A 15883-nucleotide genomic window follows, 5' to 3' on the forward strand; every position below is an offset into this window, starting at 1 on the left:
AAATTTAGTTTATTGATTAACTATTGATATTTAATATTTAGCACAGATATTGGTATGATCACTTTTTATATTTAATATTTAACATAGATGTTCACATAATACTAATTGTTGGCCTCTCACCCTAAACAATGTAGGTTTAAATCTGGTCATTGCACATTGAAGACACTAATAAATATCACAAAACTCTGAAAAGACATGTTGCTTGGTATTAAAGATTCACATCATAACATCCAGTTTGTTTTATCTTGGGATTCCTCTAATAAATACCTTGTGTTTCTTTTCATAAAAAACTTTACCGATAATTTATTTAACGATTTTTTTCTATTAAAACTCAGATGAGAAAACGAAAAAAAATATTTGAACTCTATCCCAAACTAAAATTAACTAAGCAAAAATATATATTTTTGAGACAAAAGTGATATGAAGATAAAAACTGGCCCTTACATCCATTTTGATCCTTAGAGCTTTCCCATCAATAATCCATCTTCAAATCATTGATCATATCAGTAACATTCTTGAAAAAAGATAAAGAGAATAAGTGAATATGGACAGATGACTTTGATCTTCATGTATATTTATGATTTATGGATACATTTGAAACAATGAAATTATAAGCAGTTTAGAGTGAAGACTAGAAATATTTATGAAATGGATGCCCTTGAAGAAGAAGTTAGCCTAACCTTTTACACAAATTACGGAGGGCCCCTATTAAGATCAATGCCATAACTATATGCCTGGATAATATTCTCCTCCTCTGCTCTTGTGTCCACCATAGAATCCTCAATGCCATCATCACAAGTGCCACTAACAATTGTGTCGCTACTTACACGAACACACTTGGACTTTGGATTATTGTCAGAACATTCTGTGTTCTTTCTTTTCCTCTTTGAGTTGATAAATCTGTACTCAAGTGCTTCCAATGCTTTTGTGGTCAACGGTCGGTTCCTAGTGCTCTGACGACGGTTGACAAGGATAGACTGCTGCTCGTTGTTTCCATCAGGAAACTCCTGTGAGGCATTGAACTGTGTTATCTCAGATGGAGAAGATGATGCATTTGCAAATTGATTGTCATTTTGCACTGTTGCCCCAGAGGATGGTATTTCCATTTCAAGTCCTAAATCAGGTGCAACTTGAGGAAAATTCAAGTCAATCAACATCCTGCTTTCAGAATTTTCTGCAGACTCTTCTCTAACCAGGCGGTTCTCACTGACACTACCTTCATGGCTAATGTTCGACGGACTGCCTTTAGCCAGATAATTTGGTAAAGACAAATTTCCAGAACCCATAGAAAAAACCATGTCATCAGATGCTTCTTGCAGATTTGATGGTGAGATTGGTTCATTTAAATCAAAGTTTCTATCCACAGAAGTACTTTTAGTGCAGTGACTATTTTCTTGATGGTTACAAGCTCTTAACTTCTGCATTCCCGTGATGTAGGGATTTGTGCAATCGGATGTCATCTTTTGAATAAGGGAATGCTCATTCATCTCCCTTAAATGCTCACCACTATGCAAATCAGAATGAAATCTATGATATTTTCCGTCTTTATTGATGCTGTGGGCCTCAGGAACGCAAATACAATCTGATGAGTCTATACACAACCCCTTATAAGAGAATTCTTCAATAGGGTTGGAGGAATTACCTTGTTCAACCTGACCTTCAATAGGATACAAAGACTTAGCTTTTTTAAAGTGATCTTCAACAGAGCTTGATGCATGAGTTTGTTCAATCCGATCTTTAATAGGGCCTGAAGCATGAGCTTGTTCAACCCGATCGTCAATAAGGCTTGAAGCATGAGCTTGTTCAACCTGATCTTTAATAGGGCTCAAAGCATGAGTTTGTTGAATATGGCTTGAAGCATGAGCTTGTTCGACCCATTCATCAATAGAGCTTGACACATGAGATTTTTCAACCTGGTTTTCAATAGCACTTGAAGCATTATCTTGCTCAACATGACCCTTGATAGCATTCAAAGCTCTATATTGTTGAACCTGATCTTTTGATTCGTAAGATGTATCTTTCTCAGATTCACTAGAACAGCTTGAGATGGTAGATATATTTGTAGTTTCAGAAGGTAAGCTTCTCATCTGTATGACTTTACGTTGATTCATATCATGAACCATGCTGGTATCTACAATTGTAAATTTCCTGACATCTTGATTGCACTTTGAACGATGAGATTGAAGGTACTGAGCTTGTTCCCCACATGACACCCCCTCCAGGTCTCGTTTGTCAGGAGTTTTTTCCCTATCTACACTGCCCTCAGTTGCTTGACTTTCAGTCTCAAGAAGTCCAGGGTCAGATGCTACTTTATTCAACACATCACTTATAGAATCAAAGTAGTGGCTACCTTTTACCAGTTTCCTTCTTGAAAATTTCTTAATATCCGGCACAAGAAAAACCAAAGACTGCTTTGATCCAGAAACATCTTTAGGCTGTTCAGAATGCCAGCCTTTTGCTAAAAGACGAGGCCAAACAGCTTCCCAGAAGAGATCACTGGATCGAGCTTTACTCAACCTAAAATCTCCCGTGAGAAACTTGATTACATCTGCAGATGTAAGAGAGGAGCAAGCTTTGCCAATTGGTATTTCAGGGCGAACAGAGAAGATGTGATTCGTCTTTGTTGGCTCAACAGCAGTGCCAGTGAGATCTTGCTTCCCTTTACCAATACCTACTGCAGCTATAAGCAAGTCAATGCCAACTGCATCCTTTAAAGAAAACACATATTCTTCAAAAGGCATCTTTCCCTCCCCAAAATTCCTTGAAATCTGCAGTAACATAACAGGAATTCAGGAGACGATGTTCTATGGTAGGAAAATACACGAGTTTGTAGAAATACCAGTTTAGCAGCGTATTGCATAATAGCAATGTGAACTATTTTTTGAGAAATGGACATTTAAGGCACTAAAATGCTTGGTAGGCAATTTCCACTATGCAAATACTAGGAGAAAATAAAGTATCAACACATGCGATCTCAGAATGTGAAGAAAGACATTTGTTGTAATTCACTCTAGTGAATATTTTCCAAATTGAGACTAATAGACTTATCTCAGCAACAGATGTCCTGGAAAAAGTTCACAATCTTTTTAACTTCAAAGAAGAACCACTCAATGACGTGTAAGCAAATCCTGTCTTGAACTCATTGCTAGACAGTTCAATTTTTCGATGAAAGGAATCTTGCACTTCTGCTAATTATGAGATGTAGTAGTCTTGAAAATAAAGTAGATAGCCCTAAATACCTATCACTAAGCATTTACTACTAAAGGACTTAGTTTAATGGGATAGTAATATAAGAAACATGCTTGAGAACTGAGATATTATTATAAGATCAACCACATATTTTCTATGGGAATAGAAACATTGTAATTTAAGGTCTATCTCTTAAAAACAACAGAATGCCTATGACAACTTGTAACCTGAAACTTAAATGTTGCAAAATCAACCTAATACCAAAATCAAATTATTTAATGCAGAGAGGATCAACATAGGAAAAATTGACAAATAAAAGAATGGCAAGGGCCTGATTACCAGGCAATTATACATACATTACCTAATTTTGCATTATGACACCCGTTTGCTGGTGTCAAGTTTTTCTCTAAATTCTTGTTCGAATAGTTACCGTGCCTATTCATGTACAGCTTTTATGACCAATGTAGGAGCCAATAACTGCTAAAATCTCTTTGATATACCATTGGTACTTGACAACAAGCATCGTGATAATTCACATATAAGCAGAAACACTTCATGAAAGGATGGTACTTATTTTAAATCAGTTTCATTAGCTCCAAGTTCACTTAATACCACTTGGTACCAAATTATTTAAATAGACAGAATGTCCAGCACAATTTTCCACAGGCTAGCATAAAAATTTAACTTCCAAACATAATCATCATCAAACTAATACAGCTTTTAAACAAATATATAAAAGTCAGCCACACTGACAAGGATTTATTTTAATAACTATCTATTATCATTATAATGCAAACACAGTCTGCAATTTCAATGCCAATAGATCTCTATCAGTTTGAATTTCTTAAAGAACTTTAGTCAGCTAGGATAACATTTATATGGTAATACCCTTTCACCCAAACTTTGTACGACAGTGATTGGCATACACCGAAATATGTCAGAGGCTTACCTCAAGCAATCTAGTGTGAGACTCCCTTGGCAAGTACGAAAATAATCTTGACAGCAATTCTTGTTGCCTCCATCCTGTGAATATTTTCCGGCCATATATACAGCGCTTAGTTCTCAACTTTCGGCACTCTGCCCATCTACAATATTCTTTAGACTTAAAAAACTTTCCGTAATACAAAGACAATATGTCTCCCATACTTTTACTCCCAACAAATCTCTTCAAAAAATTAAGCTTCTTCCCAAAGACATAGAGGCCAAGAAGAAAACTGCTGTATTCAGTGTTTGTCCAAGATTGATCGTCCAACAATCCAGGGAGAAGATACTTCCCTCTCATCTTATCCTTCTCAACACTTTTAGAAGATGGTTCAAAATTTGAGAACCCTCCTATATGTGTCTCTTCACCGCGTGAAGCAGCGTAAAGTTCCACTTTAGTTTCCGAGCATCCATTCTCAGAAATAGCTGGCCCCGCTTCGCTTCTGATAGATCCTAAACTCCCGTAACCAGAACTACTTTCAAATTCGCAATGTGCCCACTTAAGAGGAATGGGAAGCCCTAGTGAAATACACTCTTGCAAGTTGACCGTGATTTCTGAATCTCTTATCTGCTTTACAAGCAGAGAACGATGAGGTGCTGAAATCAATGGAGGAATTTCTGCTTGGTATTCCTCCCCAACGCGAGGCTGCACTTCTGGATCTCCAAATTTGTCTTCAAATCCTTCAGCATATCTACCTTCACCGTCTTCTTTGTAGTCATCAAAGCAACGAGAATCCATCTGCAATACCGGATTGTAAGTTGAATAAATAACTACCACATAATACGCTTTCTCTATTGCAAAATAGCAAATTCTTTCTCGTCGTGATGAGCAATAAAGTTAGGAGAACAACATCATAATAAAGCATCAAGACAAAGAAGTTAAACCATTCACACACTAATCGAGGCAACAATACCATATGTTAAACCTTCGTCATTAAACACAAAATTAAAATAAAAATAAAAAATAGCATTTTTTTTGTCAGATAAGAAATTTCATGAATATGTTTACTACATCATACATAATTCCAAAATTTTCGTATAAGTTCACTAATGGCTCGCTGGAATGAAACAAAAATCTTTTGAACAAAAAAAATAAATATATGAAAATCAGTGCAAAGAAAACCACTGAAATACTCCCAATATCCAAACAAGCACAACGGGCACTAGATACATCCAAATCCAATTTCAATACCCAGATCAACACATGACCTGATTGACTAACGATTAAACACTAGAAAAATAGAGAATTAAGAATCTACAAAATTGAAAAAACCCGAATACGAAGTAAACAACTTGCCGTTTCTCTTTTTTCTTTTAAAAAAGAAAAAAAAACGACCTTGACAAATCATACGAAGCAAACCATCGGAGCGAAGTAAAAATTATTGAAGCAATCACAATGGGGCTGTTAACATAATTCAACGGCAGAGGCATCAAAAAATATAAAGAGAAGCAAATAACGGAATAGAATCTATGAGAGCAGTAGAAAATCATTGAAAAAGGCAGTGAAAACACGGAGAAAGAGAAATGCTCAACATGCAAAGTAATGATTGGAAATAAACGAGGAAATGTAACCTTGAGGAAATAGGCTTGAAGGTTGATGACCCACGTGCAAAAATCGACCTGGGGAAATGGGTCTCGGAATAAACCTCGATTTTCAACGTGTTTCTTGTTTCCTTGGTACCTTGGTAAGAACTGATAAGAAGAATAAGAATAATAAGAAGAGATTTTGAAGAGAGAATTAGAAGCAGTAGAAACATGGTAAGAAGAATCCTAGTAGAATCACATCACTCACATAGCTCTTTTTTCATAACAGCAAACCAGCGTCCGTAACTAGAGAGAGAGGGAGAGAGAAAGAGAGAGAAGAAGAATAATAAAGAATGGAAAATTTCCGAGGTTAAACTATGAAATCAAGAAAAGTTTCTTCCACTATTATCAGATCATCCTTCAAAAAAATATTATTTCCATCAACTATTAACTCACGCAATTTAAATACCAATAAGATAAGATGCAATAAAGTTATTTAATACTTTCTTGAACTTTTCAAAATATAATAACTACATTATTTTTTATTTCTGCTATATATATAAACTATACAGAAAAGATAAGATTCACTTCAATTCTGATATCATAATATTTAGTCGTCTAAAATTTTATAGCCTTTATATTAATAATTATTTTACATTTTTGTTATTGTTTAATTTAAATACACTTATACCTTAAATAGTAAATTATTATGTACAGTAAAACTGAAAGTTTTGTAATAGAATAAGTCTTTTACATTATTTATGATTGTGGATTATAATAAATTTGTTTGCTTTTATAATATCTACTTTAAAAATCACATTTAAGTGATTTTTAATTGTTTTATGGTTGAATATTAAATATTTAATCATTACTCCTTTAATACCAATGATGTTCTTTTAATTATAAATAAGTTTACACATCACAAAAATAAAATTTTGGTGTGTGTGTATATATATATATATATATATTTATATATATTATATCTAAACTCAAAATTAAGTTATATAAATTATTATCTAAACTTTTCTGTATTTATAATAAAAATATTAACCTTTATAATAACTATTTTTGTCAAAATATCTAATTTATTAACTGTATCAAAAAAAATTATACCAACGGTACATAAATACCCGTATTGTATTTTTTAGTTTCAAATAACCTACTTTTATGAATCATTTTTATTATAATCCTCTATTTCTGTTGCATTTGCCCGAGATTTTAAAAATGGAAAAAATTATGTAATTAAATACTTACCTATTAATATAATTCAGGTGTGAAATTTAATATTTGCGTCATACTATATTATTATATTTTCTAAAATCCTTTATAAAATTTATGATGCTCATACTAGTATAAGTAATTTTTATTTGGATATATGATTAACAATCAAATTGTATTTTATTTCATAAAAAATAATATTTGAGAAAAAAATCAACTTAAGTAGTGATTTGATTTAAACTTGTTGTAATGGAATTTAAGCCACTTCGATAATTTAAATTACAAGTAAAAAAAAAAATAGGACTTTTATTTTTGATGAAATTACAAAAACAGTTTCTTTATGAGTTCTTACATTTTATCAGTAAGTTGGATATACGAGATTTCGTGTATACGTGTTTCGATACCATGGGATCCACATGAGGTGCATGTGCAGAAAGATAAATCAATAAAAGAAAGAATTTCAATTTGATTTGAAAAAGGAAAAAAAAAATCAGTAAGAGAACAAAAATAACTTAAATGATTAAACTATTTTATTTATCATACAACAAAAAATTGTAATAGAATGTAATATATTTGATTTTCTTTTCTCTGAGGCTAAACTTCCTTCTTCTTGAAAAAAAAAAAGAATTATAATTAGATAGAGTGTCATAAAAATAAAAAAGGAAAATAAAGGATAAAAAAAATAGATATGTTAAATGTAAGAAATAATATGTTATAAATGAATAGAGATATTATAAATATGATTTTGAAGGTAGAAAATGTATCTAAGTGAAGATGGTTGGTTGGGGAAATTTAGTAAAAGAAAGATTTGGTGGAGAAGTTGAAGGAGAACTCTCTGACTATAGAAATGAAATTTCGTTAAATTTTCACAAATGGAAATGTAAAATAAAAAAATTCAATGTTAGTGTGGAAAGTTTATTCCCTACTAATGACCAAGTCAATATTGATTATTAATTTCAAATGCTTTTCTCGAGTGATTTGTTAATTGGGATCAATACATAAAAAATAATATTTTCTCACTGATATTATAACCAAAATATAACACTTCACATTATTGAAAAACTAAAAAAAAAAAATAGTATGATCAGTTTCCTTATAATGAGCTAAAATAGTCCTCAATATTTATGAATTACTTCGGGTCTTTAATCTTATTTTAAGCTACGTAACTTTTCTACCTTTGTAAAATACACTAAATTGTTAAATTCAAAGTATCATAATTTCATTTATTCTATACAAATTCAGGTTCGATTTGGGTGAAAAGATGAAATTAAGTTGGTAATATTTACACCTCCCAGATATTCCGCCTGTCAAATTAGGAAAAAAAACTAATATGCACAAATATTGCTGCTGCTTTTCGGTCAAATTTGAATTTTTTTTTTAGCAATTCACATCTTATTGAATTATATATTATTTTGATGAATTTAAATATAATTGGATACTAAAGATATTTTTATGAATATACATGTTACATGCGAAATATTTTTAAATTTTGTTTATTAAGAAGATAGTGGGTATATCATGATAATACTTATAATCTATAAATACTAATTTATATTTACATTATTTAAGAATCAAATCATTGAAATAAAATTATTAATAGAACTATTAAAATTAAAAAACTAACTTGAAGTTTAAAACATAAATTAAAATTATTTTTAAACCAATTTTATTTAAATTTACTTGCAATTGCATTCAGTAAGACTTAATATATGTATACTATTATTTTGTTGTATAGCTTTATCTAGATCATACTTTAAAACTAAGCTTTTATTTTTAAGAATTACTTTAAATATCTTATTTAAAAATTACAAAAATATATAAAAAATCAAAAGATATCCATAAAAAAACCTGAAATATATGTCAAACAAATTCCCTAAAAATAACAAAGCAGATGCGCACGACTTCAGTTCTCATAACAGCAGGAATAACAAAAAGACAATTGCATGTCAAAGTAAGGTTTTTATTTGCCAATTGTCATTTGCACACATCAGTAGTACAATCCAATGCATCGTTAGACCATTAAATTTACAATTTTTGCTCCATTCTCGAGAAAAGTTTGGTGCATATATATATCTGAAAAAGATATTTCACAAAATTGGCCATGAAACAATCAAGACCGATCATGTATGATCCAACCCAAAAGCAAAAATAATTCGTGGTTAACTTCACGCAATTCTCTGAGTCTTCTTACAAAAAATTGGGTTTTCTACCAATTCTCTAGCAGAAGGCCGCTTAACCGGATCAGGGTCCATCATGACCTGAATCACCAAAACAAGCAGGTTAAAGTTACAAATTAAAACTTTAAACAATGTTATTTAGGACAAGAAAACTTGAAATGAAGATAAATATCAAAAGAACAAACAATACATAGATATTTGACATAAATATTATCACAATTATTTTCGTGCAAAAGAACGAACAATCTTCCAGATTTAAATGAAGTAATAGCTGGATGACGCAACGATAAATACTGAAGCTTTAGAGTAGAACTTACAAACTTCACCAGATTATAGAAGTACTGGTAGTAAAGCAAATGTATGATAGTGGAATTCATACTCATTTTACGTGTGTGAATGCCTCGTTTCTTGACCAAACTAAAACCACAACCCAAAAACTAGACTTTATATCACTCTTGCAAGAAATTCACCGTGTTGAAAGATAACAAAACCATTGGAAGGAGTGAATTGTTAACAGTTTACCGGTCATTAAACCAAACCTAATGTATTACCTTGAGCAAGTTTTGAAGATGCAACGAATGACCAGGCAAGAGGGGAAACTTGCCCTCCTTGAGGTTAAAATATTGACATCCTGATTCTGGCAAAGGCAATCTGCGGATTAGTTCATAAATAGAAGCTCCCAAGGAGAAGATATCAACCTTGTCTAGATGATCATAATTTTCATTAAGAATTTCCTGGGGCATATAACGTGCGTCACCCTCTTCAATTGGGAGGCTACCATCAAGAAGAGTCGCACATCCAAAATCACCGAGTTTATAAACACCACCCTTCACATAAATATTATTGGGTTTCACATCTAGATGAGCCATTCCCTTCTCGTGAATAAATTGGAGAGCATTGGCAACCTAGCAATGTCATAACAAATCAAATAAAAAATATGCATAAGCACAATGGATTGGGAGAAACTTGTGTGACTCTAGCACAATAAAAATCCAAGAGAGACAGTGAGTGGACTTTCATCATAGTAAATAGAAGGTAGTTCGTGTGAGACATCCGGCTTTCATAACTCCTACATGCCGTGTAATGAAGCATAACACAGCAAGGCCCATTGAAAAATGGTCGCGAAGGAAGTTCACCTGAAATAAGGCATCTAACACTTGTGCTTCTGTAAATGCCTCTGGACATTTTCTTATAGATAAGCTGTGATCACATAACTCCATCTGAATGTACAGCTGTTCATTTTCAAACCATGAAGAATAGTAGCTCACAATGTTCTGATGCAAACCTGAAGAACCAAAAGGTTAATGAATTAAAGAAAGCAAACTCGAACAACCCACTATACAAAATAAAACAAGAGGTGGGACTATGAGTTACAAACCTAGGGCCGCCAAAGCTTGAACTTCCATCAAAGCTTTTGTCCTGCAATGTAGGAAGATTATAGTAAGCGACCGGACCTGTGAAAAAAATAAGAACATCCAATAGTTCGAAGATTGTACCTTTCCGTTTCAAGGCGTAACGGTCTGATGCTCCGTTTAACAGCATATAAACATCCATCTAGTCGTTTTAATACTTTGAAAACATGACTAAAGTTCCCTCCACCAATTTGCTGAAACGGAAAGGATAAGTTATACCTAAGTTATCGAACCAGCGAAGCTAAAACTAATTCAAGCAATCCATAGAAGTTAAATTTTTCCTTTTAAAAAGCACATTACCTCGAATTCATGAAAGTCAGCACGATAGCGTGAAAGCCCGTCACCGCCACTGATTGCAGGGAAGAGGCCTGCAATTTCACCATGGTGTAGTTAGCAATTTACAATAATTGTGAAAAAAAAAAAAAAACAAAAGGAACTAACTAGAATCATACCTGCGCATTTCAATCTTTGGTTTCCAAAAGGATCAATCTCCTTTTCTGTAACATCTTCTAAAAATGGGTTCCTAAAGCAAGGAGGAGGCATAACCCGGAAACGCAATGCAATTGCAGATTGGGACACGTAATTCTGACCCTTTGGTTTAGCAGCTGCTATTGTTTTCTCAAAAGCAAATTCGTCTGCAAAAGAATCCTTTCCCAGTTCCACAGCTGGCTGATGGTCACCAGAAAAGGTGGGGCTGAGAGGTTGAACGGACATAACATCTAAGAAAAGTATACATATTAGATGTTTATAATGAGAGGTTGAACCGACTATGAGAAAACAAGAAACAAAAAGTATAATAAACAACTTGTTTTTTCATGCCATATGAAACCTTTGCAGCTCGCTTGGCATGCAAGTCATTCGTGTCAAAACTAATATACATACATATGAATGATTAGGCTGAGAAAATGAGACAGTACATGGATTTCTAATCCTCGGACTCTTCGTAAAAAAATACGAATGCCGAAAACATAAAACTCGGTAATAGATTGTCAAAAAGCACAATAAAATACGACTGATCTTACCTGGTCGACATCTCTTGCTCTTCGTAGTGCTAAGCTTCTCAGGCGATTTGGGGCAGGGTGTATCCTGCGAAACAGAAACCCTAATAAGCTCAAATTTCTTTTCAATGCAACGGCAAGAACTACAACATCATCAATTTGAAATACACTACCATATCGCAATCAAAGCCATTCAAAGTATGCTGATTGTCCGGAGTGATGTAATCCGGAGTGCTACCAGGAACAAAAACGGAACCGCGTGAGCGAAAGAGGAAACGAAATCGCAAAAATTCGATAGGGATAATAAGATAAGTACCAGAAGAAGTCCTGGCTGAGAATACAGTCTCTGCCGTCGGCGAAGGAATCGTCGGTGAGAGGAACGCGCGATGAAGACGTGTTGGGAGGTTCGGAATCGAGAAGGTTCTGGAAGCAAGAAACATCGGAAGAAGTGGTAGAAGATGGTTGGTTGAGAGGAATGAGGGAGACTTGACCTAGCTGAAGCTGCAAGTGCCTGGTGGTGCTGTTACTCAACGCGCCCTTCATCTTTCTACTCTGCTTCTTTCCAATCTTGTGGCTTTTCCTCTTCATCTTCGTCTTCCACCACCACGATCACGATAAATCACACAGTTTTAGCTTACTTCAGAAAAAAACACAGTTATATTTATATAAAATGACAATGAAATTTGTGGAAAATAAATAAATTAAAAATAAGCTAGTGGAGTACGGAGTGGCAGAGGAATTCAAAATCGCGCGGGTTCTTTTCAATTTTTAGGGAGTTCCGTGTGGGGAAGTCTACTTTGGCCATTTTGTTAAGTGGATCTTGGCTGTTGATTGAGGAAGAATGGGTCAGATGAACGGTGAGATTTTGACTTTGATCAGGGAACTGGTTTAGCTTGCGCGTATTGTATTGGCGTGCTGCGTAAGCTGATTGATTGTAGTTGAAGTGGAATGAGAGAGAATAAGATGTGATGGTGAAACGCGTGTGCATTGTATCCATGAGGAAACCCGTACCCTTTTGGAATAGGAAAGGATTTGCCGTACTAATGATTAATAATTAATTTATTCAGCGAAATCAAGAAAAAAATAAATAAAAAGGAAATACTGGGCACTATTGAGATGCGAATGAAAAGAAAAGTTATATCAAATACGTATATTTTAATAAAATGAAAATATAGATCTAAATTGTAAGAAAAATATTAATTATGAGAAAATATATAATCGTCTTAATATATTATCCTGACTTGGGATTGTTTAGATCATTTTTATTTTGTGTTCAATAATAACTATATTTTAAATAATACTTTATGTTTAATTATGACTAATTCTGATTCACATAATACATGGTGTTTAATCGTAAATGGTTTTTAATTATTGAGTAATTCTGATTCACATAATGCATAATGTTTAATCATAAATGGTTGAATCAAATAATAATTATCTTATTGAAGATTTAAAGATATTTATTTATTGTCCGTGCATTATTAAATGAAAATACATTTGATTATATAAGCTGGTAAAAATGGATATAATTAAGACAAAGTTAGAATATATTAAAAAAATAGCATTCTTTATGAAAACATATTAATATTTACATTATAGAATAAAAAAACTGAAATATTTTAATTGTAGGCATTCAACATTTCATAAAAATAAAGGTATGTGACATTCCTTTTCACAGAAGAATATGTAGCTAGTCACCGTTCATCCTTCACCATAAAAATATGTCTATATTCTTTTGCTACATTTAAAAGTTTATAGTTATGTTCATATAAAAAGGAATTTGTATGATTATGCTTCATTTTTTATATTTTATTATAAACCATCTCCAAAAATAAATGTTATATTTCATTAAATTGTTATTTTATTATTTTGTTAAAGAACATATATAACATTCAAATCAGTTAACACAAATGAGTATATAAAATTTCTTTATGTTTAACCAGAATAAAACCATAAGTAAAGTTTTATATACACATATGTAACAAAAGAAAAATACTAACATGTTAATCAAACTAAACATACGTTTTATTCATCGTTCAAAGTTTAATATAAAGAAGTTTCTTCTATCTCTATTTATTTCTATCAGATGATTATTTCAAAACATACATCAAACACAATAGAAGGAGTATGAGCTAGTATTATAAAGAAATTTATTTATGTAATTACGAACAGTCATACAATATAATTCATTTCCAAATCAAATCAAATCTCAACATATAGTGATTTCTAGACTTGACCAATCCAGATATATGTATTAATGTCAGACTATGACAAGTTTTTTGTACTTATAGTGATGAAAGAGCTTGTCCACCCTACCACATATGCATAGAGAATATAATATCATAAACTAGGATCTCATTCTACTCCTCACCACATAATCCTCTTATCAATATGAGATGGAGTGGTTATTCAAACGTGGGGATAACTTCTAAAGTTGAGTCCTTACATTAATATTTCACTCTACTTAAAACTCCCATCAAGAATTTCCTATGAAATTTCTCTTTCACAACACGTCACATTAGCACAAACTTTTCATACATAAATATATATAACAAGATCATTTGTAGTAAGATTTAAGTATCAATCAACCATAAGAGAAAATCATAAAAGCAAAAGAATTTCACATAAAAAATAGTACGTAAAAGTCTCGTATGTTGAGCAACACATCTTTACCGATGAACATCATTCTTTGCGTAAAATTGGTACTTGAGCGTCACCCTGTCGTAGTTGAGCGCCATAACTTTTGGCTTTCTGGCACGCAGACACGGCTGATTGTCATTGAGCGACACACCAAAAGTATAAAAACCTCTAAATTAGCTTTGATTGTCCCCTATACCTATCCAAATGATAAAAATGGCATCCTAGACACTGTGAATGATTTAAAAACAAGTTTATAACTTATATCAGATACCACTTTGATGATTTTGTCAAGAATCAAGGTCCAACCAATCAACCTATAACTAAAAACTCGTGTATTTCATTTCTCTTGCCTTAAACCAGGTTTCTAATACTCTAAGTAGCCAATTAAGTCATAAATTGATCCTTATATCAATCTATTGACCAAAAATCAAAACTCTAAACCTCATATTTCATATTTTACACGTTTCGCTCGAAACTTAGTTGAACTAAAAGTTACACAAGTTTAGATTGCCTAAAAAAAACCTTAAACCTCATTTGTTTTCCCATTCAAGCATTATTTCAAATTTCGCCTATCAAAATCTCTTATTTAATCCAAAACCAACCACAAGCCGTACCTATTCACCAATCTCAAAACAACATCTTCTTCCCACTAAATTATACCACATAACATCATCTTTCCACTAAATTGTACTACATAACATCATTTTTCCACTAAATTATACCATATAACAACATCCTCAAGTGACTCAAACAAGTATAAACCAAACAAAATGATTCATACTAACATTCCTTAAGGGCAAGCATTAATCAACAAACATATCATCATATAATTACTAAATTTCCATCTATAAATAATCCAGTTACTAGAACCAATACATGTTATCAGTGTCTCCTCAAATTAATATTAAATTCCATACATTTCAACTATAAATACGAACTTAGAGAAAATAAGCATATCAACATAAAAATATAATAATTAACTTCTTTTTCTGGTGGGAAAACTTATATAGCTTTAAAAGTAACTACTCTTCCTCATCTCAGACCACTCTATATGTACTTACAAACCATAACATCAAGATCATGGTAGGTCCTTAAGATCACTGATCGACAAAAAACTAAGAAAAGAGATTGAGTGACACATGCATTCAATCTATTTGCATGTGTCTCAAAATGAAAATCAAAAATAGAAAAAATAATAAAAATTAACTTACTCTATACGAAAAATGGATCGAATGAAAAAGAAGAGTTAATTGTAATGATCACCTAGATACCTCCTTATCATTAAAAAGATAATTCAGGATCAAAAGTCTTACCGATATAAAAGAGAAAATATAGAAAAAAAAATATTAGAAAGATAATAAATGTTTTTTTTATAATGAGACGTATTTAATAAATTCTATTTATATTATTATATTTTAATATTTAAATAATTTCTCTCATTATTTTAAAACAACTATAAATTCTAATTATTCTATTTTCTTATTTATCTATTTCACACCCTTACAATAACACCCTTAAAAAAAAACACCTCATAGACTGATTAATCGAGAAAGAAGAAAATTCACTTACATGTAACTTTTCCAAACTATTGTATAAAAGCATATTTAATTTAGGTATTGTCAACACCCAATTTCGTCCGGATTGACTAAATAATAGGTTCTATTTATTTATTTTATCTTATATTTTGTTATTTTCTTTCCTTTTTATTTTCATTTTTAAGTTATGTTCTAATTTTTCTTTTTTT

The 15883-nt window shown here is 32.1% G+C and overlaps 2 protein-coding genes across 4 annotated transcripts; both read right to left on the minus strand.

The window, feature by feature from the left end:
• Positions 1-346: 346 nt before the first annotated feature.
• Positions 347-6124, minus strand: LOC106758000. Of its 3 annotated transcripts, XM_014640883.2 has the most exons (5): positions 5963-6124; positions 5743-5862; positions 4139-4909; positions 681-2768; positions 349-514 (listed from the first exon to the last, which is right to left on the minus strand). In XM_014640883.2, the coding sequence occupies exons 3-4, from the start codon at positions 4907-4909 to the stop codon at positions 693-695; spliced, it is 2847 nt and encodes a 948-aa protein (XP_014496369.1). In that variant the 5' UTR covers positions 5743-5862; positions 5963-6124; the 3' UTR covers positions 349-514; positions 681-692. The 3 variants fall into 3 exon arrangements, with proteins under 3 accessions (XP_022635044.1, XP_014496368.1, XP_014496369.1); XM_014640882.2 differs by having other exon boundaries at positions 348-2768; positions 5963-6123; XM_022779323.1 differs by lacking the exon at positions 5963-6124 and having other exon boundaries at positions 347-2768; positions 5743-5857.
• A 2727-nt stretch (positions 6125-8851) lies between these two features.
• Positions 8852-12174, minus strand: LOC106757233 (wee1-like protein kinase). Its single transcript, XM_014639859.2, has 10 exons — positions 11816-12174; positions 11673-11733; positions 11524-11587; positions 10954-11220; positions 10802-10869; positions 10586-10695; positions 10468-10508; positions 10226-10374; positions 9641-9994; positions 8852-9170 (listed from the first exon to the last, which is right to left on the minus strand). Exons 1-10 carry the CDS (start codon positions 12085-12087, stop codon positions 9078-9080), a joined length of 1479 nt encoding a protein of 492 aa, XP_014495345.1. The 5' UTR covers positions 12088-12174; the 3' UTR covers positions 8852-9077.
• Between the last annotated feature and the right edge of the window lie 3709 nt (positions 12175-15883).

Source organism: Vigna radiata, chromosome 3 (genome assembly GCF_000741045.1).
Source record: "Vigna radiata var. radiata cultivar VC1973A chromosome 3, Vradiata_ver6, whole genome shotgun sequence".
In the NCBI taxonomy this organism is placed as follows: Eukaryota; Viridiplantae; Streptophyta; class Magnoliopsida; order Fabales; family Fabaceae; genus Vigna; species Vigna radiata.

Bases quoted from the DNA above. Each gene is read 5' to 3' on its own strand.
- LOC106758000 (XM_022779323.1), bottom strand. From the start codon at position 4,909: ATGGATTCTCGTTGCTTTGATGACTACAAAGAAGACGGTGAAGGTAGA. The intron at 2,769-4,138 runs GTAAGCCTCTGA...ATGTTACTGCAG, and splicing joins CTCACACTAGATTGCTTGAG to ATTTCAAGGAATTTTGGGGA.
- LOC106757233 (XM_014639859.2), bottom strand. From the start codon at position 12,087: ATGAAGAGGAAAAGCCACAAGATTGGAAAGAAGCAGAGTAGAAAGATG. The intron at 10,696-10,801 runs GTAATGTGCTTT...TTTCCGTTTCAG, and splicing joins CTGACTTTCATGAATTCGAG to CAAATTGGTGGAGGGAACTT. The intron at 9,995-10,225 runs GTGAACTTCCTT...TGACATTGCTAG, and splicing joins TGTTAGATGCCTTATTTCAG to GTTGCCAATGCTCTCCAATT.